The sequence below is a fragment of the Stegostoma tigrinum genome, chromosome 6 (genome assembly GCF_030684315.1).
Source record: "Stegostoma tigrinum isolate sSteTig4 chromosome 6, sSteTig4.hap1, whole genome shotgun sequence".
Lineage (NCBI taxonomy): Eukaryota > Metazoa > Chordata > Chondrichthyes > Orectolobiformes > Stegostomatidae > Stegostoma > Stegostoma tigrinum.
Window position 1 is genome coordinate 50,723,399 of NC_081359.1, and position 23,982 is coordinate 50,747,380.

A 23,982-nucleotide genomic window follows, 5' to 3' on the forward strand; every position below is an offset into this window, starting at 1 on the left:
CAAACTGTCCAGGTATGGCTGGTCCTCCTATTTTACGTCAGAGTCTTCAATGCACACTCTAGCTAAATGACTCCATCAGAGAAATGAGAGATCAGGCAAGCACTCTGGACAATTGAATTCTCACATACTGCAGTCCAGCCACAAGCTGCTGCTGTCAGAGTCAGACAGTCATACAACATGGAAATAGACCCTTTGGTCTAACCAGTCCATGCTAAACTTAATCCCAAACTAGACTAGTCCCAACTGCCTGCTCCTGGCCCATATCCCACCAAACCTTGTTAATTTAAATTGTTTACATCTAGTTTCAAAGTCTGATGCAAGCTTTTCTCTGCATACCAAATTGCACTCAGGAGGAAACAGTAAATGTACTACTTACTATCCAAGCTTCCACAATAGGTCATTTGGAATATTAAAAGAAACAGTATCTTCTATTCACCATGTCAGCTGGAAACCCAATTCATACATTAACACCATACATTAACTTCGGATTCCTATTAACACATTGTAGTGAAATTGCCAAGGGGAAAAAAGGCACCAGCAAGTCAACTGGAATATAGACATTAACTATTAAAATAAATGCATCTGACACTTATATTGGACACTACTTAAAATGAGTGTCATATTTCTAATGTATGTTAACTGAATTCTGTAATAGAAAAGTTTGCATTTATGTTGCGCTTTTTACAACCACTTGATATCTCAAATAAAACCTTTTCAATCAATGAAATACTTGCTAAAAGTATTGTATGCTGCAATCTAGTAAAATACATAAATTGATATGGTCTGAATCCTCAGTACACTGCTCTACAGTGGTGAGAACTATACACCAATAGGCTATGCAGACGAATAGTTTCAGTTTAAGATCATAAGACATAGGAGTGGAAGTAAGGCCATTTGGCCCATTGAGTCCACTCCACCATTTAATCATGGCTGATGGGCATTTCAACTCTACTTCCCTGCACTCTCTCCCTGTAGCCCTTGATTCCTTGTATAAGACCACAAGACATAGGAGTGGAAGTAAGGCCATTCAGCCCATCGTAAACTGCAGTTTATGAGGTAATTGGAGATTTCCTGAGGTATAATATCAATTCTTGCCATTTACGTGACACCACTGATTGTGTGATTAGATTAGATTCCCTACAGTTCAGAAACAGTCCCCTCGGCCCAACCAGTCCACACTGCCCCCTGCAGTATCCCACCCAGACCCATCCCCCAATAACCCACACACCCCTGAACACTACGGGCAATTTAGCATGGTCCATCCACCTAGCCTGTACATCTTTGGACTGTGGGAGGAAACCTGAGCACCTGGGAAGAAACCCACGCAGACATGGGGAGAATGTGCAAACTCTGCACAGACAATCCCCGAGGCTGGAATCGAACCTGGGTCCCTGACGCTATGAGGCTTCAGTGCTAACCACTAAGCTACCATGCCACCCTTCACTGTCACTGTCATTGTCATAGTCATAGTCTCAAACATATCCTCTGCATCCCTTAACAGGGCAAAGTCACCAGTTCAGACATCATGCTGCAAATTCCACCAACATACACTTACTTACTAATCCAACTATATCTGCATTGTCTCAGCTAAATTCACACAATCGGATGGGTGAACACCATAAAGGTGACTGCTGTATACTCAAAGATCTTCAGTATGGCAAACTCACCAGCAGGTTAGAGCTTTTTTCTGGGCACATACATCCACGATTAGGCCACTTGCAAGATGGTGGACTTTAATAGGGAGTAAGTCAGCAAAAGCTGTTATCTTTGTAGGCTCACTGTTTGGAGAGATGTTTAGAAGCATCAGTTAAGCAAACAGAAACAAAGCTCAGTTGGCCAAGAAAGCTCAGAAATCAGAGGTCAGCAAATCATGCCATTCCTCAGCCTACTATGGTCTTCTGCAGGTATGAAGCAGTCACTTTCAGGCCATACTAGGGCTCCTGTGCTACAGGCTATGCTCAAGAATTGATCAGCATAGTACAAATAATCATTACATGAATGAAGACTGTCAATGATAACGTGTCCATTGATGCCAATCTGACCACTTGAGGGAAACTAAAACTAAAACTCAATGCCAAAAGTAGGCTTTACAGGCTATCACAAATTACCATGTAAACTTCATTATGCTTGCTACTTTTAAAGCTCGGTTTAAGGAATATATCTATTCTTGTACAGTTTATGACTAACTTTCAGCTTTGGCAGAGTCAAAATAGAAGCTAAACATTTATTCCAGCCCTCCATTAGACAACATCGTTTAGAAACGAATTTCTACAGTACTGCATCACAAAGAATTAGAATTCAAGATCTAACAGTCAGCACTTCAAATTGCACTCAAGATATTTCCATTTTTCCTAAATGGAGTCTGCAAAGTTTGCCGTACAAATTGTGCAAATAGTAAGATGAATCCGTTAAACATTTAAAAACTGAAAAGATCAAGATTCAAAAGGCAACACACCCTGAAAAGGTGCTGTCAGCAACGTTAAATGAGTCTGATTACAAGGTGGCAGAATCAAAGAGTTAAATTATGATGCAAGACAAAAAAAATAGCTGTATTCCCTGTACAAATATGGCAAGCCATCCCTGCTCCTGCACTCAAATTCTTTTGCTATGAAGGCTAATGTACCATGTGCAATCTTTGCTGGCTGCACCTTCCCTTTTCCCAATCACCATTAAGATAGACATCTGCCATACATTTGTCCACTTACTGCATTCTCCACATAGCTTCACTGTCCCACCCAGCTTTGTTTCATGTATAAATCTGAAGGTATTACAATTAGTTCATTCATCAAAATCATTAACAGATATTGTGAAAAGCTAGGGTTCAAGCACTGATCCCTGGGTACCCTGCTATTGTTTGTCATTCCTACTGCTCCTATTGATTAACATATTCTCTATCCATCTCATTAGACAAACTCAAATCCCTTACACTTCAATTTTGCATGCTGTTCTCTTATGAGGCACCGTAATTGAAAGCCTTCTGGAAGGCCAAGTAAACAGCACAACACTGGCTCCTCCTTGTCAACTCTATTAGTTACATTCTCAAAACATTCCACAGATTTGTCGAGCACGATTCTCTTTTTGTAAATCATACTGATTCTTTTCACTCCCATTTTCTACGTATTTTGCTATAATATTTTTTATAATAAGAGTCTAGCATTGTCAGGCTGACAGGTCAATAACTCAGTTTTCTCTCTATCACCTTTTTAATTAGCCCCTCTGAATCTGCAGAAACTGTTCCAGAGCCTTGAAAGATAACCTCCAATGCAAGACACAAATGCCAGTTTATACCAGCCTGTATTTTTGCAGGTTGGGTACCCCAGAACCGGCTGACATAGCCTAAAAGAATCAAAATTATACTTCCCAATGAAACTAGGAAACACTTCAGCATACAAAAAGAGTATATTTTTAACCAACCTGTTTAGACTTGCAATGACATACTTCTACAGTAAGTGGGACTTGAACCCAGGCCTTTCGGTCCAGAGGTAGGGAGCCTCACACTACACCAACAGCCCCACTTGGAACGTTCTTTTCCAAATGTGCCAGACCGCATGCTAACTATAAATCCAATATTGTTAGGTGTTTGCAACCGACGCATATTAAGGAATGTGGGGCAAAGGCAAAGTAAACGAGATCTTGGAACAAGTTCAAGGGGTTAAATTGTCTTTAAGATTCTATATTTCTATTCAATTAACATTTATGACCGTCTCTAGTGCAACCTTCAAATGTTCCGTGTCCTATCAGAAGAAATGTTCAATTTCTGAAATCTAAGCAAGCCTTATATCTTTGAGATCACTTGTGAAACACTAAATAGAAAGGTTGAAAGGCAAACATTTCTTCACTACCTAAATTAAAATAAAAGTTACTGATTTAAACCTAAATCACACAGCTAAAAACCAAAATAGTAAAACATTGAAAAGTAGATTGAGGACAGCATACTTAGTTAACTATCCACTGGATCAATAAACAGCGAGGAAGGCATGTGCTAAAAACCAAACCCATAAGGCTGAGGCCATATTTCAGATAAGCATACTGGCCGTTTTTAGCTTTTAAAAAAAGCTAAATTTCTCCCCGTTGTATTTTCAATGATATGTTCAAATTCTCTTACATTTTACGAACATATTCAAAACCCAAAGTAGTTTAAATATTTTGCTTAATTTTTTAAAATCTCCTTAAGTGTCTTAGATACCTTGCAATCCGTTCACAAATGTTGCAGCACTTTTCTAAGGCAGGTGGAACTTGAACCCAGACCTCCTGGTCCAGAGGTTATGGCAGTACCACAAGAGCCCTGCTTTAGTGTTTTGTTTAATCTGGAAGTGTCCTCACACAACCAAATCTCTTTCCCAACACCAAATCACTGACTTGTTTTAAACCATCAACCACCACAAGTAATCACTTGTATAGCTAGTTAGAAATTTACATGCAAAGTCGGTGGCAATAAGGACCAATCAAAAGTAGTGGTGGTGGGGGGGGGGGAAGGGGAGAAAGAGTTGGGTGTAGCAGGAAGTAGCTAAATCAAAACGGAGTTGGATGGGGAAATAAAGCACTTTATTCCCATCAGCACTTAAGTGTCTTACATTTTTTTTATACCCAGAAATGCTGTCATGCACAACTGAACAACTTTGCCAAGACCAAATCATCGTGACTTTTAAATTTTAAAAAAATCACGAGTAATCACGTCCCCCGCCCCCATATGGCCAATTAAACATCTACAAGAAAAGTCCAAAAAAGAAGCAAAAAACTTGATTTTCTGTTGGGAAATAAGGCAGGCTAAGTGACTGAAATGCCAGGGCGGGGGAGCGGAAGCACTTTGGGGGTCAGCGATCATAATTCTGTTTGTTTTAAAACAGTTACAAAAAAGGAGGAGAAGGCCAACTTTAACAGTGTTAGGTAAGAACTTTCAAAAGTTGATTAGGAGCAGATATTTGCACATAAAGGGATGGCTAGAGAGTGGGAGGCCTTCAAAAATGAGCTAACGAGAGTCCAGAGACAGGGTGTTCTTAGTAGTGTGAAGGGAATGCTGGCTAACTGGAGAAATTGAGGTTCAGACAGCAGAGATTTAGTGAATCCCTCTACGAGTATAAAGGCAGGAGTACATTCATGACAAAATAAAAATCAGGATGGCAAGAAGTGGACATGACATACCTTTGGCAGACAGGGTTAAAGAGAATCAAAGGGATTCTTCAAATAAATTAAGGGCATAACGTTAACTAGGGAAAGAATAGCACTCCTTAAGATCAGCAAAGCTGCCTATGTGAGGAACTGCAAAGAAAGTGGGGGGGGGGGGGAACTAAACTAGTATTTTGCAATGTTTACTGTGGATAAGGAAGCTAGAGAACTTGAGTAAACAGTAATATTTTGAAAAAAGTGTCCATATTATACAAGTGATAGTGCTGGACATCTTAAAATGCACAAAGGTGGATAAATCCCCAGGACCTGATCAGGTGTACCTCAGAACTTTGTGGAAAGCTACAGAAGTGATGGCAGGCCTCTTGCTGAGATATTGTATGTATAGCCACAGGGGAGGAGCCAAAAGACTGGGCTGGACTAAGATGGTGTCATTATTTAGGAAAGGTGATGAGGAAAAGCAGCCAACTGTAGATCAGTGAGCAGGGCATCGGTGATGGGCAAGTTGTTGGAGCGGATCCTGAGGGACGGGATTTACATGCATGTAGAAAGGCAAAAACTGAACAGGGATAGTCAGCATGGCTTTCCATGTGGGATATCTTGCTCATTAACTTGATTAAGTTTTCTGAAGTACTGACTAAGAAGATTGATGAAGGCAGAGCAGTGGAAGTTGTCTGAATGGATGTCAGCAAGATGTCTGACAAGGATCCACCTGGTAGACTTTGTTAGCAAGGTTAGATTACACGAAATACAGCAGGAACTGCCAAGTTGGATACAAAATTGGCTCAAAAATAGACAGAGGGTGTTGGCAGAAGGTTGCTTTTCAAACTGGAGGCCTCCAACCCGCTGTGTGCTGCAAGGATCTGTGCTGGGTCCACAGTTCTTTGTCATTTATATACATTATTTTGATGCGAATCAAAAGTGTGGTTAGTCAGTTTGCACATACCAACAAAATTGATGAAGTAGTAGACAACAAAGAAGGACACCTCAGAGTACAACAGGACCTTGTTCGTATGGGCAGATCAGCTGAGGGGCACCTGGAGTTTAATTCAGATAAATGTGTGCTGCTGCATTTTGGTAGGGGAAAATCAGGGCAGGATTTACACATTAATGGTAAAGTTCCGTGGAGTGTTGTTGAACAAAGTGACCTTGGGGCATAGGCTCACAGTTCCTTAAGAGTGGAGTCACAGACAGACAGGGTAGTGAAGGTCGTGCTCGGTACACTTGCCTTTATTGGTCAGTGTATTCAGCATAGGAGTTAGGAGGTCAGGTTGAGGCTGTACAGGACATGTTTTTGGAATACTGCATTCAATTATGATCTCCCGACGACAGGAAAGATGTTGTTAAACGTGAAAGGATTCAGAAAAGATTTACAACGATGTTGCCAGGGTTAGAGGGTTTCAATTATAGGGAGAGGCTGAATAAGCTGGGGCTTTTCCCTGAGCATCAGAGGTTGAGGAATGGCCTTATAGAGGTTTATAAAATCACAAAGGGACATGAATAGGATGAATACTCAAGATTTTTACCCTATGGTAGGAGTCCAAAGCTAGCAGGAACAGGTTTAAGGTGAGAGGGGGGAAAAAAGATTTAAAAGGGACCCAAGGGGCGACTTTTTCAGACAGAGGGCGGCGCGTGCATGAGATAAGTTGCCAGACAATATTTAAAAGGCATCTGGATGAGTATATGAATAGCAAGGGTGGAAGGGTATATGCAGCAAATGGTAGTAAATGGGATTAGGATTAATTTAGAACATCTGGTCGGCACGGACAAGTTGAACTGAAGGATCTGTTCCCGTGCTGTCTGACTCTGACATCTGGAACAGGTGTGACTTGAGCCCAAACCTTCCAGTCTAGGGGTAGGGATAAACAAGTGTCACAAGATAGCCTAGTGTATTTTTTTGAAAAGCGGATTCAATTACCCCTACAACCTCCATTTAACTGGAGTTAACCAAACATAGTAGTATGAATTCAAATGAATAGTGACGACTATGGCTCAATTCTGGCCATAGCAGTCAACTTTTCTGTTTTAGAGCCAATACTAGTGAATTGATGCAAACATCCTAGGAAATTATGGAGTGTGAATAGATCTAACTTGCATCAATTATAGTTACCTACTTCCACTAGTAAAACAAACTAAGCAGTACTGGTATGCCAGTCTCCAGGAATTTCCCAGCCAATTTTTAAGTTTCTGCTACTCAAATTAACTGAGATGAAGAATCTTAAAGAACAATCTTAAAAAACAAAATGAATGGAATAGAACAAAAGAGAAGATCAAGCCAACTGTACAAGCAAATCATATGCTGGCTATTATATAATGCAATAATACCTACAGGGGCTAAAACCGATATTTTAAAAAATGGACATTACACATAGTCATAGCCAATTTGTGGCATTAAACCCTGTGGCACTAGACTGCTAGAAATTCATAATCCACTTAGATTTTCTTCTAAAGCAATAAAATCACAAATCAGCTTCAAAACAGTTAAAATATATTAAAAGATTTAAAAGTATGGATGAAATTCTGATGCATCCAGCATTTGTTCCAAAAAATGAACGTACCCCTGAACTAGATCGCTACTTCCAAGTCTAAAGTAAAAATGTAAGGATCACACTCTATAAATTTCAACTAAGATTTTAAAAGCTAACTAATAATAAAATAATAGATTTAAGAAAAGAAGTTTAAGACCAAATCAACTATGTTCGCAAATATGTTTGGAGTTCATTACCTGGTGGATGACATATATTGCATACTGAAGCTGTTGGCGCTGCAAGAATGGATGAAGGTAATAGAGAAGATGACGCAGATGTGGCTCCCTGTTGCGATGAGGAACAAGGATAGCTGTTTTATATTGAGCTTTGCAGTGTGGGGGAGAGTACCGTCCACCAGCTTGAACATAGGGATTTTTTCTTGCAATTTTGCTCATAACTGGAATTTTCTGAAAGCTGATAGTCAGTGGTCCAACTGTAAATGTTGACAGCAGATCAGTCTAATGCACATGCTTAAAGTAACAGATATGAAACATCTTCAATTACTGCATAGTTGATCATCTAGTCTCCTTTCATTCAAAACAACAGTGTATGAAAATTTCAGGACAATGCTTTTAGGCATAAACTGCAAATTGATTTTTAGGACAGCTATTTTCTGTCTGCAAGTGCTATTTTCACAAAGGAAACTGGAGCAGAGGAGTACTATAATTCTACGTAAACAAAACCTTGTAATATATTGATCTCTTTTAAACAAAAAAAAAGACTGCAATGAACAGTTTGCCAACAGAAAAACACTTCTGTCCCAGTATCATGAAAGTACCATAGTACAAGGTAATGAGAGGCATGGATAGAGTCGATAGCCAGAGACTTTTCCCCAGGGCAGGATTGACTGCCACAAGGGGTCATAGTTTTAAGGTGTTAGGAGGAAGGTATAGAGGAGACGTCAGAGGGAGGTTCTTCACCCAGAGAGTTGAGCGCGCATGGAATAGTTTACCAGTGGTAGTCATGGAAGCGGAGTCATTAGTGACATTTAAGCAATTGCTGGACATGCACATGGACAGCAGTGAATTGAGGGGAATGTAGGTTAGGTTATTTTGTTTTTGGATTAGGATTATTCCACGGCACAACATCGTGGGCCGAAGGGCCTGTAGTACTGTGCTGTATTTTTCTATGTTCTATGTTCTATACCAAACTCTGAATCATTATAGCAACCATGAACATATATCAAAACTGATTCAAAAACCAGAGAATAAATACTTCTTTACAGGGATGGAAAGATACATTCTAATTAAAATAGAGGTTGGTTGCTCTGTAGAAATGCAACACATTTATTTTTATCAGTCTAACAATAACAACTTCTATAGCTCAAAAAGTACTTCAAGTGCCCATGAAGCATTTTGGGACATTCGAGCAATATTAAATAATTCTACTGCAAAACCTTTGAATATTAAATAAATACTTCATAAAAGGTAAATTGGCTCATTGTTCAGCAATTACCCTGTCATGCTGTTTTTCACCACTCGACAACATTTATTGAATAATTTAAAAGATTATCACACCTCCTACAAAGCTTCATTTTTGAGAGGAAACGTCTTATGCAAAGGAAAAATTAAATTATCCTAGAAAGTGGAAACAACTATAAATTTTGTCATGTAGAACAGACTGTACATGTAGGATTTCAGATTTTTCCCCTTTTCCTAAATCTCAGGACAGACTTCAGTCTTGACAGCCTTTCATAAAGGAAACTCATACTAGACTCTTAAACATTGGACATGTTATGATCTGTTGAAAGCAAATTTCTTCATTTATAGGAATTTGAAACAATGGAATAATTAGAGAACATTTTGCAGTCAAGACTGATTTTTCTTGGATCAAATCATTGGTATTGTGCACAAGCAACTAATGTAGCAATTTCAGTCAAGAAGGTGAAATATAAACTTCAAAAAAAGGGTTACAAATCAGTTGTAAAATCTTCCATATGCCATATATTCCATAATATTTTCCTTTCCATTGATTAAGGAAAGGTTGAACAAGTGAATCACCAGTGCTAACAATTTCAAATTCACTCCACAAATATAAATCATGAAACTGGAGGAAACATTCTTGCATTCCAAAATATTTTGCATAGTTTGGAAAAGCAAGTGGTCAGGGGTTAAATGAGTAATTTGTAATGACTGTGGGGAAAAAAAAATTATGCCATTAAAATAATTTTGCAATAACAGTGCATCAATGCATCCAATATTCTAAACCTGGTGTACCATCTATTAACTGTGAGAGCTATTAAATAATTCTGATCAATGCAATTCAAGTACAGAAAAAACCTTCAATACAGAAGTGAATCAGGAGGAGAAGGAGAAAGTTTTGACTTTCAATGGTGAACGAATCAAGGGTCACATACTTTCAATACTGAAAGGAGGATACTAATCTGATTGTTCAATTTTAACTAAAACACTGACTAAAGTAAATGAAACCAGTACATTTATTTCAGAATCAACTTAGTAACAGAATGTATTGCAGATGAAGGTTAACTTCAGAAATGCATGTGAAAAGTGAGTTCAGTCTAGTTTCAAAGTAATTTGTGCTCCTGGCATTAGGGACATCTAAAGTCATTTCACAATAAGTAGTATACAGGCCAGAATAGAAAAAGGGGGACAAAAGTTGGGTTAATGATTAAGATCTTCAAGAGCAAGATTTGCACACTCAGGAAGGAGAGATCAAGTCTGCAGTGAAACACATTCCATTCAATTGTATAGTTCAGAGACTAGGATGCAGCATGGGAATTTTGTGCAGAGGGACAGAGGTGCTTTTTGCTTGCTTTTTCAGCTCGTGTTTTTTTTTAATTAAAACCAGGATAAATTGAAGCCAAGAAGTAGGGACCCAACACAAAAGAGTGACTGAGGACAACCATGTTCATTGGTTGGTAACAGCTACTAATATGACTATATTGGATTAACTCCAGATTGACAGCTAATAGGAGAAATATTTATAGATTATAAACTAGAAGATGGGAAGGATGTTAACTTGATTTTTTTTTTAAATAAGCAAATGTGAAAGAAATGCAGGACCAGGTAATGTGTTGTACTTGCATGGTGTGGTAGCTGGCAGACCCAACTGTGATTCATAGAAAGCACATCTGGAACAAAAGTGGATTGCATGAACTCTGGCTCAGAGTTGATGAGCTAGAGTCTGAGCTTCAAACACCACAACATGATTGGGGTGGGGCGGAGTGACAGAAGAAATTACCCGGATGCTGTGTTTCATACTGCAGTCATACCCTTTAAATTAACTACCTTGAATTCAGTTTGTGGTCAGGGACACGGTTGTGTGACCATGAGCAAGGCTGGTAGTGCTGAAGGAGCCTCATCCCTTGAGTTTATCAGACAGATTTGAGATTCTTACTCCCTGCATGGATTGGGGTGGAAGTGGGGGGCTGTGGGGAGGATAAGCAAATTGTCTCCCTGCATTATGATGTTACAGTCATTCAGGAAGTGGGTAGAAAAGAGCAATGTAAGTGTATTTGCAAGGGTACAAATACTGTTCTCTCTGGCCAGAATTGACAGTCCCAAAGCACATGCTGTCTGCCTGATGCCCAGGTTCATGATTTCTCACCTAGTCTGCAGAAGAACTGAGTGGAAGAGAAAGATCCAGTTGTTCTGGAGCAGGTATCAATGACATAGATAGAAAAAGGAGAGGTTCTGTTGAGGGAGTATGAGCAGGTAGGGTCTAGTTTAAAAAGCAAAACCAAAAAAGGAAAAACCAGATTACTACCTGAGCTACAAGCTAATTGGCACATGGACAACAACATTAAACAGAAACATGTGGTTCAAAGATTGGTGTGGGAGAAATGGTTTCGAATTCATGAGGCATTGGCACCAGTACTGGGGAAGGACGGAACTGTTTTGATGGGACAGATTCTACCTGAATCATACTGGGACTAGAGTCCTGGCAAATCACAAATAGGTCTATAGATAGGGCTTTAAAATAAAGTGGCAAGTGGGCTCAGTTGCTTGGAAAATTATAAAATCAAACGTAAAAGGAGGAGGATGATTGCTAGTTAATGGTGGGGTGGATTGTTACCAGAAAATAAAAGGAAGGGGTAAACCTTAAGAATATTCTAAGGAATCAAACAAGTATAAGAAAACTCGTTAAAAGAACATACTTAAAGGCTTTGCATCTTAATTTGGAATAAGGCAGACTGACTGATGACAATTCGTAGTAAATCAGGTCACAAGGACTTTAAACTACTTGACCAAAGAGCATGCTCAGGATACATTAAAGATTCAAGAACAAGTAATAGGACACAGTATGGAAAGGGTCAGAATTCTAACTTCAGGCACAGCAGATAAGAAGACAGCTATATCAAAAGGCAGCCGTCACAGGACTGAGGATGTTGAACTGAAGAGTGTGCAGCATACAAAGCAAGACAAATTAAGTGTAGAGGAGACTGAAATTGATGGATACAATGCTTTGGGCATCAGAGTTGTGGGTGTACGGAGATCACGGCCACGAACTAAACATACAAGGATAGGCATCATATTGAATTGACAGGCAGATGGGCAGAGTTGCCCAGTTACTCAAATTAAAATAGAATCAATAGCAAGAAGCAATACAGGGTCGGAAAACATTTAGGAACTAAAAGGGAAAAAGATTGTGATGGGAGTTTTTGCACAGGCCTCCTAGCAGCAGTCAGGATGTAGGGAAGAAAATGAAAGTAGAAGATAGAAAAGGCATGCAAGAAATGCACTATTACAATAGTCACAGGGGATTTAAATATGTAGATATTCCGGGAAAAAAACAGGTTGGTAGTGTATCCCAAGACAGGGAATTTGTGGAACGTCTACAAGACGGTTTTTGCAGCAGCTTGTGGTAGGGCCCATGAGACAACAGGCAAATGTTGAATTTAATGTGTGGCAGACTTGATGAGGTGAAGGAGCCCCTAGGGACCAGTGGCCATAATATAGTTGGATTCACCCTTCAGTTTGAGGGGGAGAAGTTTGAATCAGATCTAATAGTATTATAACAAGTAAAAGGTAACTACAAAGACACAAGGGGGGAGTCAGCCAAAGTTGATTTGAAGGGAAGCCTAGCAGGGAAGACAGTGGAGCAGCAATGCCTGGAGTTTCTGGGGGTAATTTGGGAGACATAAAAGCTCTTCCCAAAGGGGAAAAAAAGATACTAAAGGGAGAACAAGGCAACCATGGCTAACAAGGGAAGTTAGGAACAATGTAATTGCATAAGGCACAATATGGTGAAGATTAGTGGGAAACTAGAGGAATGGAAAGTCTTTAAAAACTAGCAGTGATCAACTAAAAAAAAAGCAATAAAAGGGAGGCAAGAGTTGTTTTACACATATAATAATGTAAGAGAACCAAATACAAGAATTGGACTGCTGGAAAATGAGGGTAGAGTAGTAGCAATGGGGAAAAAAGTTGACAGGAACTGTACAGGTACTCTGCAATCTTCACAGTGGAAGAACCAGTAGCGTACCAGGACTTCAAGAGAGGCAGGTGACAGAGAAAGTGTTGTGACCATCATGAAGAAGGTGTTGCTAGAGAAGCTGAAAAGTCTGGAGGTGGATGAATCACCTGGTCTGCACTCAAGTTTGGAGGAAATAGCTGAGAAGATTGTAGAGACTTTGGTGATGATCTTTCAGGAATCAATGAAGTCAGGGAGGGGTGGAAAAGGAGGAGTAAAAATGGCTAATGCAACATCTAAATAGGAAAGGGGGCAGAAGATGGGAAATTATAGGCTGGTTTACTTGATCTTGTTCGTTGATAAGATATGACAGTCAATTATAATGATGAGATTGCAGGGGACTTGGAAAGGCATGGTAAAATAGGGCTGAGTTAGCACAGCTTCAAAGGGAGGTCAAGTCTGAAATCTGGTAGAATTCTGAGGTGGTAATGAGCAGGTTACAGAAAGGACAGCCAGCAGATAGAACATAGAACAGTACAGGCCCTTCAGCCCATGGTGTTGTGCCAACCTATTATCCTACTAAGATCAAACTACTTTGCATACTCAACATTTTACTATCCTCCATGTGCCTATCCAAGAGACGCTTCAACGTCTCTAAAGTATCTGACTCCACTACTACTGCCGGCAGCGCATTCCACACGCCCACCACTCCCTGTGTGCACAGACAAACTCTGACATTTCCCCATGCCTTCGTCCAATCACCTTAAAATTATGCCCCCTGGAATAGTCATTTCTGCCCTGGGAAAGACTGTGGCTATCCACCCTATGCCGCTCATCATCTTGTATACCTCTGTCAAGTCACCTGTCATCATTCTTCGCTCTAATAAAAAAAAAGCCCTAGCTCTCACAACCTTTCCTCAAAGATCTGTCCTCCAATCCAGGCAGCATCCTGATAAATCTCCTTTGCACCCTCTCTAAAGCTTCCACATCCTTCCTATAATGAGGTGATCAGAACTGAATACCATATTCCACGTGTGGTCTAACCAGGGTTTTATAGAGCTGCAGCATAACCTCGAGGCTCTTTAACTCAAACCCCTTGCCAATGAAAGTCAACACAGCATACACCTTCTTTACAACCCGATCAAATTGGGTAGCAACTTTGGGGCTTCTATGGACGTGGGCCCCAAGATCCCTCTGTTCCTCTACACTGCCAAGAATCCTGCCACTAACCTTGTATTCTGCATTCAAATTCAACCTTCCAAAATGAATCACTTCATACTTTTCTGGGTTAATTCCATCTGCCAGTTCTTTGCCCAGCTCTGCATCCTGTCAATGTCCCGGCGCAACCTAAAACAGCCCTCTGCGCTGTCCACAACTCCACCAACCTTCCTGACATCAGCAAACTTACTTATCCACCCTTCTACTTCCTCATCCAAGTCATTTATGAAGATCACAGAGCAGAAATCACAGGACAGATCCCTGCGGATCACCACTGGTCAGAGAGCTCCAGGCTAAATACTTTTCATCTGTTACCATCCTGTGTCTTCTACTGAACAGCCAAATTTCCCTGAATCCCATGTCTCCTTACTTTCTGAATCAGCTTACAATGTGGAACCTTATCAAATGCCTTGCTAAAATCCATATACACAACATCCACTGCTCTAACTTCAATGTGTTTTATCAGATCCTGAAGAATTCTACAAGGCTTGTGAAGCAGGACTTGCCCCTCACAAAGCCATGTTATTTCTAATCAAACTATGCCTTTCTAATTAAGCATAAATACTATTTCTCAGAATCCTCTCCAATAACTTGCCCACCACAGAAGAAAGACTGACCAATCTATAATTTCCAGGAGTATCCCTATTCCCTTTCTTGAACAAGGGAATGACATTTGCCACCTTCTAATCTTTTGGTATTACTCCACTGGAGAGTGAGGATGCAAAGATCATTGCCAAAGGGGCAGCAATCTCTTCCCTCGCATCCCCTAGAAACCTTGGTTATATCCCATCTGGACCACGGGACTTATCTATCCAAACGATGTACATTATCTAACCTTACCCTCTTATCTTTTAAAATAAGAAAAAGCACAAAAACATTGAATCTTTATTTTATCCATGTCCATTACAAGTTTGTAAACTTTTTTCAGGTTGCCCCCTCATTCTTCAACATTCAAATGAAACCAAATCAGGTCTGTCCAATTTCTCCTTGCAGCTAACATCCTGGTAAACCCAAAGCTTCTACAACCTTCTGAGAGTGTGGCAACCAGAACTGCACAAGATATTCCAAGTGTGACGGAACTAAAAGTTAAACAACTGTAACAATGACTTGGCATTTTCACACCGCACCCTGACCAATGAAGGCAAGCATGCCATGTCTTCTTGACCATCTTACCAAGATGTGTCATCAATTTCAGAACTGTGGACCTATATGCCTAGATTATTCTACTCAGGGTTTTACCACCTACATTCCCCCTTCAAATCATTTATATACATTACAAATAATAGGGGTCCCAGCCCTGATACCTGCAGAGAACCACCGGTTAAAAATCTCCAGTCAGAAAACATCCTTTTACTGCTAACTTCTGTCTTCTATGACTAAACCAAATCTGCATTTGTCCTAACAGCTCACTACAGATCCCATGTGACTTCACCTCTTGTATCAGCCTGCCATGCGGGACTTTATCAAAGGCCTTGCTGAAATCCATACAGAGATCTATTGCCCTGCTCTCATGAATCAAGTTTGCGAAACACTCTGTCCTCCACTCAATTATACTATCACTTCTAAGTCCATAACTTTACAAGTGCGAGTAAATCCTATCCCTAAGAATCTTCTTCAATAATTTCCCTACCACTGATTATCAAATTGCAGTTGCCTCGATTCCCCTGTTAAATAGATGCGATCTGTTTGGACTTCAAGAAAGCCTTTGTCAAAGTGTCACATAGAAGTCTGCTTGATAAGAGCTCATGGGGTTAGGCATAAGGTACTGGCATGGACTGAGAATTGGATGACCGTCAGAAGTAGAGTTTCACAGGGTTCACTTTTTGGACCGCAACTATTCACATTATACATTAACAATCTGAACAAAGGAGCTGAGGGTATTGTTGCTAAGTTTGCAGATGACAAAGATAAGTTAAAGGACAGGTCATATTGAGGAGGTAGGCAGGCTACAAAAGGTCTTGCATATGGTGAAGAGGAGGGCAAAGAAGTGTCAGATAGTAGATAACCTCATTGTATTCTTTGGTAGAAGAGGCGTAGACTATTTTCTAAATGGGGAAAGTCTTCGTAAATCTGAAGCACAAAGCAAATTAGGAGTCCTATTTCAGGATTTTCTTAAGGTTAATGTGCAGATTAAAGTTGGCAATTAGGACCGCACATGTATGCAAGTTGTCTCAAAATGAATGCAAGTACATGGATGTGCTGCTGAGGCTGTATTAGGCTCTGGGTCATACCTCATTTGGAATGTTGAGAGCAGTTTTGAGCTCCAGGTCCAAGGAAGGTTTTGCTGGTCTTGGAAGGGGGACAGAGGAGGGTCACAAGAACGATCCCAGGGATGAAATGTTCATCACAAAGAGCAGTTGAGGACTCTGGGTCTGTACCTGGAGCTCAGAAGGATGAGGGGAGTCTCCTTGAAACTTACAGAATATGGAGGCCTGGATAGAGCTGACACAGAAAATGTTTCTCTCCTAGTAGCAGAGACTAGGACCAGAGGGCACAGCCTCAGGGAATGATCCTTTACAACTGATGAGGGGAATTTCTTCAGCCAAACAATGGTAAATCTGTGGAATGCACTGCAACAGGAGACCAAGTCATTGATTCTACAGAATCTGTAGAGTGTGGAAACGGGCAGTTTGGCCCAACCAATACACACCAACTTTCCGCACAGCATTCCACCCAGACTCATCCCTCTACCCTATCCCTGCAAGCCTGCACCTCCTATAGCTAATCCATCTAACCTACACATCCCCGGACACAATGGGCAATTTAGCATGGCCAATTGAGTTAACCTGCACATTTTTGCACTGTGGGAGGAAACCCATGCAGACACAGGGAGAATGTCTGTGTGGAGTTTGCAGTCGCCAGAGGTTGGAATTGAACCCAGGTCTCTAGTGCTGAGACAATAATAGTGTTAACCACTGAGCCACCATGCCATATATGTAAGATGTAGATGGATAGGTTCTTGATTACTAAGAGCATCAAAAGGTTATGTCAAAAGAATGGGGTTGAAAAACATCAGCCATGACTGAATGGTGCTGCAGACTCAAAGGGCCAAATGGACTAATTCTGCTCTTACATATTATGATCTTATGGTTTTCAGGACTCCAAAGCATGAAGGGATTGACAACATAAAGATATTAAAAAGATGGCATGTAAATTGATTGAAGCAGCAGAGTACATGTTGCAGATGTGCACTGAAGGCCCCTTTTATGAATATTGCCACACAGATTTAATTGTATGAAATGTCATGTTATCCTCAACTAAGACATTAATATTCATGCAGGATATTTATAAAACCTGATAGATTTGATCCACAACTTTGTAAAAACTGTTACTTGTTAGGAGAAGGGATACTGAACTAAGAGAACTGCTGATGCTGGAAATCAGAAACAAAAACACATATCACTGCAAAAGCTCAGATCTGGCAGCATCTATGCTGAGAAAACAGTCAACGTTTCAGGTCCAATGACCCTTCTTCACAGCTGATGGTAGCTGGGAAAAAAATGTTTTAATGCATAAGACAGGGTTTGAGTCGGTGGTAATGGCGGTTCAGGAGTAAATGACAGATGGAGATAGAGCCCAAAGAGAGAAATAATTGTTGGAGGTAGGGATTACAAAAAACCATCTCAAAATACAGATGTCAAGTTAAGGATTTTTTAAGCAGAGCATTATAATGATTGAAGATTCATTAAATTTATAACAATGCAAGTTCTGATTGAGTGTGTATAGATGAAAAGCATGCATCATATGCTACAATAGTCCATTACAGGTTGACCTGGACTAACAGGTTTCAGCAAAACTTGAAAATACATTACATACTGTTTCCAAAATCCTACTTTCTCAGCTGCCTCATCTCAGATCTAGCAGGTTTGGCCATTCAAACAGTCTATTCAAACTGTTCATTTTACAACTGCAATGTTCACATGAGTTTTGAACATTACTGAGGTCAAAACTGAATCACATTATAAAGATTAGTATTTCAAGCAATTCGCTATAACTACTCAAGAAGTGAGATAAACACAACACAAGGCTATATTTCTCTGAGCAAATATACATGCAAACCAAACTTGGGTAAAAATAAATTGCTGCTTTCCATTCATATGTTAGAAAGCCATAACATTTTCATGAGATATTACTTATTGATGGCACTGTTACTCAGAGGAGTAGGGCTCCCCCAAACTAAATTGACATACTCCTGTAGTGTCTAATAAAGTACAATGAATTTACATATACATAATTAAGTTTGTGAAAGTTGCACTATCTCTTAATCATTTGGGACATTAAGTATTTTGAGGAGGGAGGCAGAGACATGGTGGTAATGTCACTGACTGGCAGTTTAGAACTTCGGATTAATATTCTGGAGACATGGGTTTCAATACCATGAAAATCAAAATCTGAATTCAATAAAATCTGGATTTAAAGGCCAGCCTAATGGTGACAACTTAATCACTGTTGATTGTTGAAAATCAGGTTCACTGGTGTTCTTTGGAAGGAATTTTACAATTCTTATCTGGTCAGACCTACAAGTTACTTCAGACTCAGAGCAACATAGCTGACTCAAAAAATAACCGTTAAAAATCCCTAACCTGCAGATGCTGCAAATCAGAAGCAAGAACAGAAATTGCTAGAAAAGTACAGCAATTCTGGCAGCAACTGGAGGGAAAGCAGAGCTAACATTCCGGTATGATGACCCGTCTTCAGAACTTTGGAATTGTTGTGCTGCCAGAACTGCTGTGCTTTTTAAGCAATTTCTGTTTTTGTTTGAGGTTTACTCCTCACTGTCCTCATGCAATTAGGAATAGGCAATAAATGCTGGCCCTTGACAACAGTTACATCCTATTCAAAAACTGAAAAGATTGCAATTTCCCTAGAGAAAAAACAAAGTACCGAAACACCAGTCTGCACTTTATAGTTTCCCACAGCAACATAAGTCAGATAGTCTGACTTATTGACATCAAACAAGAGTAAATAAATATTATAAGATCATTAGAGACCTCAGTGGAATAATAGATAACAAAGTGTGAAGCTGGAGGGACACAGCAGGCCAAGTAGCATCTTCGGGGCACAAAAGCTGACGTCTCGGGCCGAGACCCTTCATCAGAAAAGGGGGATGGGGAGAAGGTTCTGAAAATAAATAGGGAGAGGGGGAAGGCGGACCGATGATAGATAGAGGAGAAGATAGGTGGAGAGGAGAATATGGGTGGGGAGGTAGGGAGGGGATATGTCAGTCTGGGGAGGACGGAGAGGTCAAGGGGACGGGATCAGGTTGGTAGGTAGGAAATGGAGGTGCGGCCTGAGGTGGGAGGAGGGCATAGGTGAGAGGAAGAACAGTTTAGGGAGGCGGGGATGAGCTGGGCTGGTTTTGGGAGGCAGTGGGGGGAGGGGAGACCTTGAAGCTGGTGAAATCCACATTGATACCATTGGGCTGCAGGGTTCCCAAGTGGGAAGTTCACACTCACACCAATAACTGCCAAAAGAGAATCCCCCTAGTCTTCACATACCACCCTACCAACCTCCAGATACAACGCATCATCCTCCGACACTTCCACCATCTACAATCCGACCCCACCACTAAAGACACTTTCCCAAACCCACCCTTGTCTGTCTTCCGGAAAGACCACTCTCTCCACGACTCCCTTGTCCACGCCACACTCCCCTCCAACCCCACCACACCTGGCACCTTCCCCTGCATCCGCAGGAAGTGCTACACTTGCCCCCACACCTTTCCCTCACCCCCATCCCAGGTCCCAAGATGACTTTCCACATCAAGCAGATGTTCACCTGTACATCCACCAATCTGGTATACTGCAGCCGCTGTACCCGGGGTGGCTTCCTCTACAGTGGGGAAACCAAGCGGAGACTTGGGGACTGCTTCACAGAACACCTACGCTCGGTTCGCAATAAACAACTGCACCTCCCAGTCGCGATCCATTTCAACACCCCCTCCCATTCCTTAGACGACATGTCCATCCTGGGTCTCCTGCAGTGCCATAATGATGCCACCCATAGGTTGCAGGAAGAGCAGCTCATATTCCACTTGGGAACGCTGCAGCCCAATGATATCAACGTGGATTACAACAGCTTCAAAATCTCCCCTCCCCCCACTGCATCCCAAAACCAGCCCAGCTCATCCCCGCCTCCCTAAACTGTTCTTCGTCTCGCCTATCCCCTCCTCGCACCTTAAGCCGCACCTCCATTTCCTACCTACCAACCTGATCCTGTCCCCTTGACCTGTCCGTCCTCCCCGAACTGACCTATCCCCTCCCTACCTCCCCGCCCATACTCTCCTCTCCACCTATCTTCTCCTCTATACATCTTCGGTCCGCCTCCCCCTCTCTCCCTATTTAATTTTCAGAATCCTCTCCCCATCTCCCTTTTATGATGGAGGGTCTCGGCCCGAAATGTCAGCTTTTGTGCTCCTAAGTGGCTGCTTGGCCTGCTGTGTTCATTCAGCTCCACACTTTGTTATCTCCAGCATCTGCAGTTCCCGTTATCTTTTTTATCAGTGGAATCAGAGTTTCCTCAGTAAGGATCCTGATGATCAACTTAAGTTCTGAGGAAGGGTCACTGGTCCCAAAACATTAACTTTTTTTCTTCACAGATGCTGCCAGACCTGATCTTCTCCAGCAACTTTGTTTTTGCTCCTGTTACAGCATCCACAGTTCTTTCAGTTTTTATCCTGGATGATTAAGTTTACCAGCCATTGGCAAATATCAGCAAAATTTCACTGGTGATAGCACAAAAGCTAGATATGAAGAGACAACAGCTGCTCAAAGGTGCAGCTACCTTTCCTAGAAGAGTAGCTCCCTTTGAGCACACACGAAGGCAGCAACGCAAAATCAACTCATTTATTTTTCCTAACAAAGATAACAAAGTGTGAAGCTGGATGAACACAGCAGGCCAAGCAGCATCTCGGGAGCAAAAAAGATAACACCAACTTTTGTGCTCCTGAGATGCTGCTTGGCCTGCTGTGTTCATCCAGCTTTGTTATCTTGGATTCTTCAGCATCTGCAGTTCCCATTATCTCATTTCCTTTTGCTAGTCATTTTGCCCATTGAAAATGGAGACACCAACAAGCAAGAGGAAAGTGGAAGATTGAAGCATGGGAAATGCCTCGAGGATTTGTCCTTAGGGAGATCATTACTAAAATGAAGCAATGATCTTGGGCACAAACAGAACTTAGTTTAAATCGCGCCCTGAAACTTCTTACACCAAACCAAGAGGACGTGTTCTAATACTTTACTTGAACGACTGCACCTCCGACTATACTACATTCGCAATACTGAACCAGGATTAAAAAAAACCAAATTGTGGGGAAACTCGGCAAGTCGGACAGCATCTAATGATAGAGAAAGCAGACTAAGATTCAAGTTAATCCAATTTGCTTTTACTGCCCGAATTCCCTTTTTAAAAAAAAAGTCCCTTCTTGGAAACTTTGGCACTCAAATTATGACTACTCAACTTTTACCGAACTACAAATTATACCGAATCAAATCATCCGGTGACATAACTTTCCTGACCCCTGTCCCACTCGAGGTCTTGCTGGGCACCTCGCAATCATAGGGCTGCCCCGTCAGAGAGGGAGGGCTCCCCGGGACTGACTGGGCGACGACTGTTCCAAATTACAGCCAAAGTGTTAATGGCTTAAAAAGCGGATGAACAGATGGTTTTCATTTCGTGAGACACAAACTGGGAAAGCTGTTGTCTCACGGTCCTGCACAAAAAAGACAAAGTTCATTCTTACCAAGCAGCGGCGACTCGTCCAGACACCTGCTTAAAGTTTGCCTGTCTGGGCTTGGGGTCACCAAGCTGAGGTTGGTGTAAACATCGTGAGTTTTGGAGTAATCCCAGTGACCGCCGCGATCCTCTTCGTACAAGGAGCTGGTGAAGAAGCCGGAGAGGCTCCGGCGGTAGAGGAACAGGACGAAAGCCAACTGGAGGAAAGCCAGCAGGAGCAGAGTGCAGGGCCGGTTCGGGGAGCATAGGCGGCTCATCCTCCCCACCGCTAACAGTGAACACACACACAGCAGGCTTCTACTGCCCAGCTTGACATCGACAACCCATCCTGGTGTCCGCCCGCTTCCCCACCCAGTGCGATGGACAAGTAAAGTCACAGGGATGCAGCACAAAACAACATGACGGAGCCAACGGACAAACGACCTCGAACCCTCCCAGCTGCCGTTACCACCAAACCAGGCACTTAAGCAGTGAGTAACCGCTAGCTGCCGTTACCACCAAACCAGGCACTTAAGCAGTGAGTAACCGCTGAAGGAACTAAAACATCCCTCGCACCTGCGCACTATCCTGAAGTAGGCAGCTACCTACCCCACCCCCCGCACCTGCGCAATGCCCTGCGACCGTTAACTCCCCAATCCCGCACCTGCGCACTGTCCCGAGAGGATTGGTCACCTATGTCTCGAGCCTAACGGTGCGAGCAGGCTGGATTATACAGAGATAGTAGGAATTGTCAGCCGTGCACCCGCGCAATGCCTTTACAGAGCTGACCCCGTCGGTTCAGCCTGCGGTATAGACTTGTCTTGTCCTTAAGGAGTCATCGGGCCAGTTATGAATTTGATGGTTCTGTAGCCACAACCCTGAATTAACAGTTGAGTCCTAGATGTTGAAAGGATAGTTGAATATTTACAACCATTTCTGTTTTCGGTCAAAAATCACACAACACCAGGTTATAGCCCAACAGGTTTATTTGAAAACATAAGCTTTCGGATGTTTGCTCCTTTTTCAGTGAGAGGTGGTATCAGACACAGAATTTATAAGTAAAAGATTAAATGGATTGAACAAACCTAAGATGGCTGTTAAATCTTTAATCAGTTAGAAAAGAGATGGTAGATTTTGTTTGATTAATATGCAAATCCCAGCGTTTCTTTCAAGTCACCTGCCCTGAGATAATTAAACGTTTTAATAGTGTACCAGAGGTGACATCTCAATTCAGACGCTGCATTTTAGGTGTTAGGCCTTGTGTAGAGTCTGGCTGTGTTTTAACTTGCACTCAGATTGGTTTTATTTCCAAAACAGGAATTTATAAAATGCCACATTGACTTTCTACAAATTGTGTGCTTTTTGAACAAAATAGAATGTATCCTTACTTACAAATCTGCAAATGCAAATTCACCCCATAGATTTATATGTTGGATATATATGTGTATGTGTATGAGAAAGAGCCTGAGAGTATGTGTGTGTGTGTGTGAGTGATATATATATATGATTCTTTGATCTTTTGCTTACAAACTCTGTATCTGATGCCACCTCTGCCACTTTGCTTTTTGAGGCAGTGGTGCAGATGGGGGGAATGGTCCAGGGTAACTGGGTTTGGTGGCAAAGAGTGATTAAGAGTGAAAATGGCCAGAGTTACAATCTTATATGTGTTAAATTTCTCAGTTGTGTTCACTTCAGATCAGTTGAAGAACAATTCAGATAGTCACATTCAATTTTGCATTTACTTTTTTTTTCTTCAGATGCATACCTAATTCTGTTTAGAAGTCTGTGAATGACTGTTCCATGGTATGTTCTCACGAGGTGCCAGGTCCTAAACACTCTGTGCACGAAATGCCTTTTCTTTGCATAGTTCATTTTATAAAGTTCAATAATCAGTGTCTTCGGCTGCTTGACCCTTTGGGCCAATGGAAACAGTTTCTTCCTATAACCACTCTGTCCACATGAAATTAAAGACAAAATTAAAGATTCAATGGAATCTCATAATTTGCTTTATTTAGCTTCTGTAATT

At 41.4% G+C, this 23,982-nt stretch overlaps 1 protein-coding gene across 1 annotated transcript in view; it reads right to left on the reverse strand.

The window, feature by feature from the left end:
• Positions 1–22,556, reverse strand: part of LOC132209767 (beta-1,4-galactosyltransferase 3-like) — a 45,954-nt gene extending 23,398 nt beyond the window's left edge. The window contains exons 1-2 of the mRNA XM_059646559.1: positions 21,985–22,556; positions 7,850–8,085 (exon numbers count right to left, since the gene is read on the reverse strand). Coding sequence (XP_059502542.1) covers positions 7,850–8,085; positions 21,985–22,234 — 486 coding nt within the window. The 5' untranslated portion in view covers positions 22,235–22,556. The remainder of the gene's footprint in view (positions 1–7,849; positions 8,086–21,984) is intronic.
• Between the last annotated feature and the right edge of the window lie 1,426 nt (positions 22,557–23,982).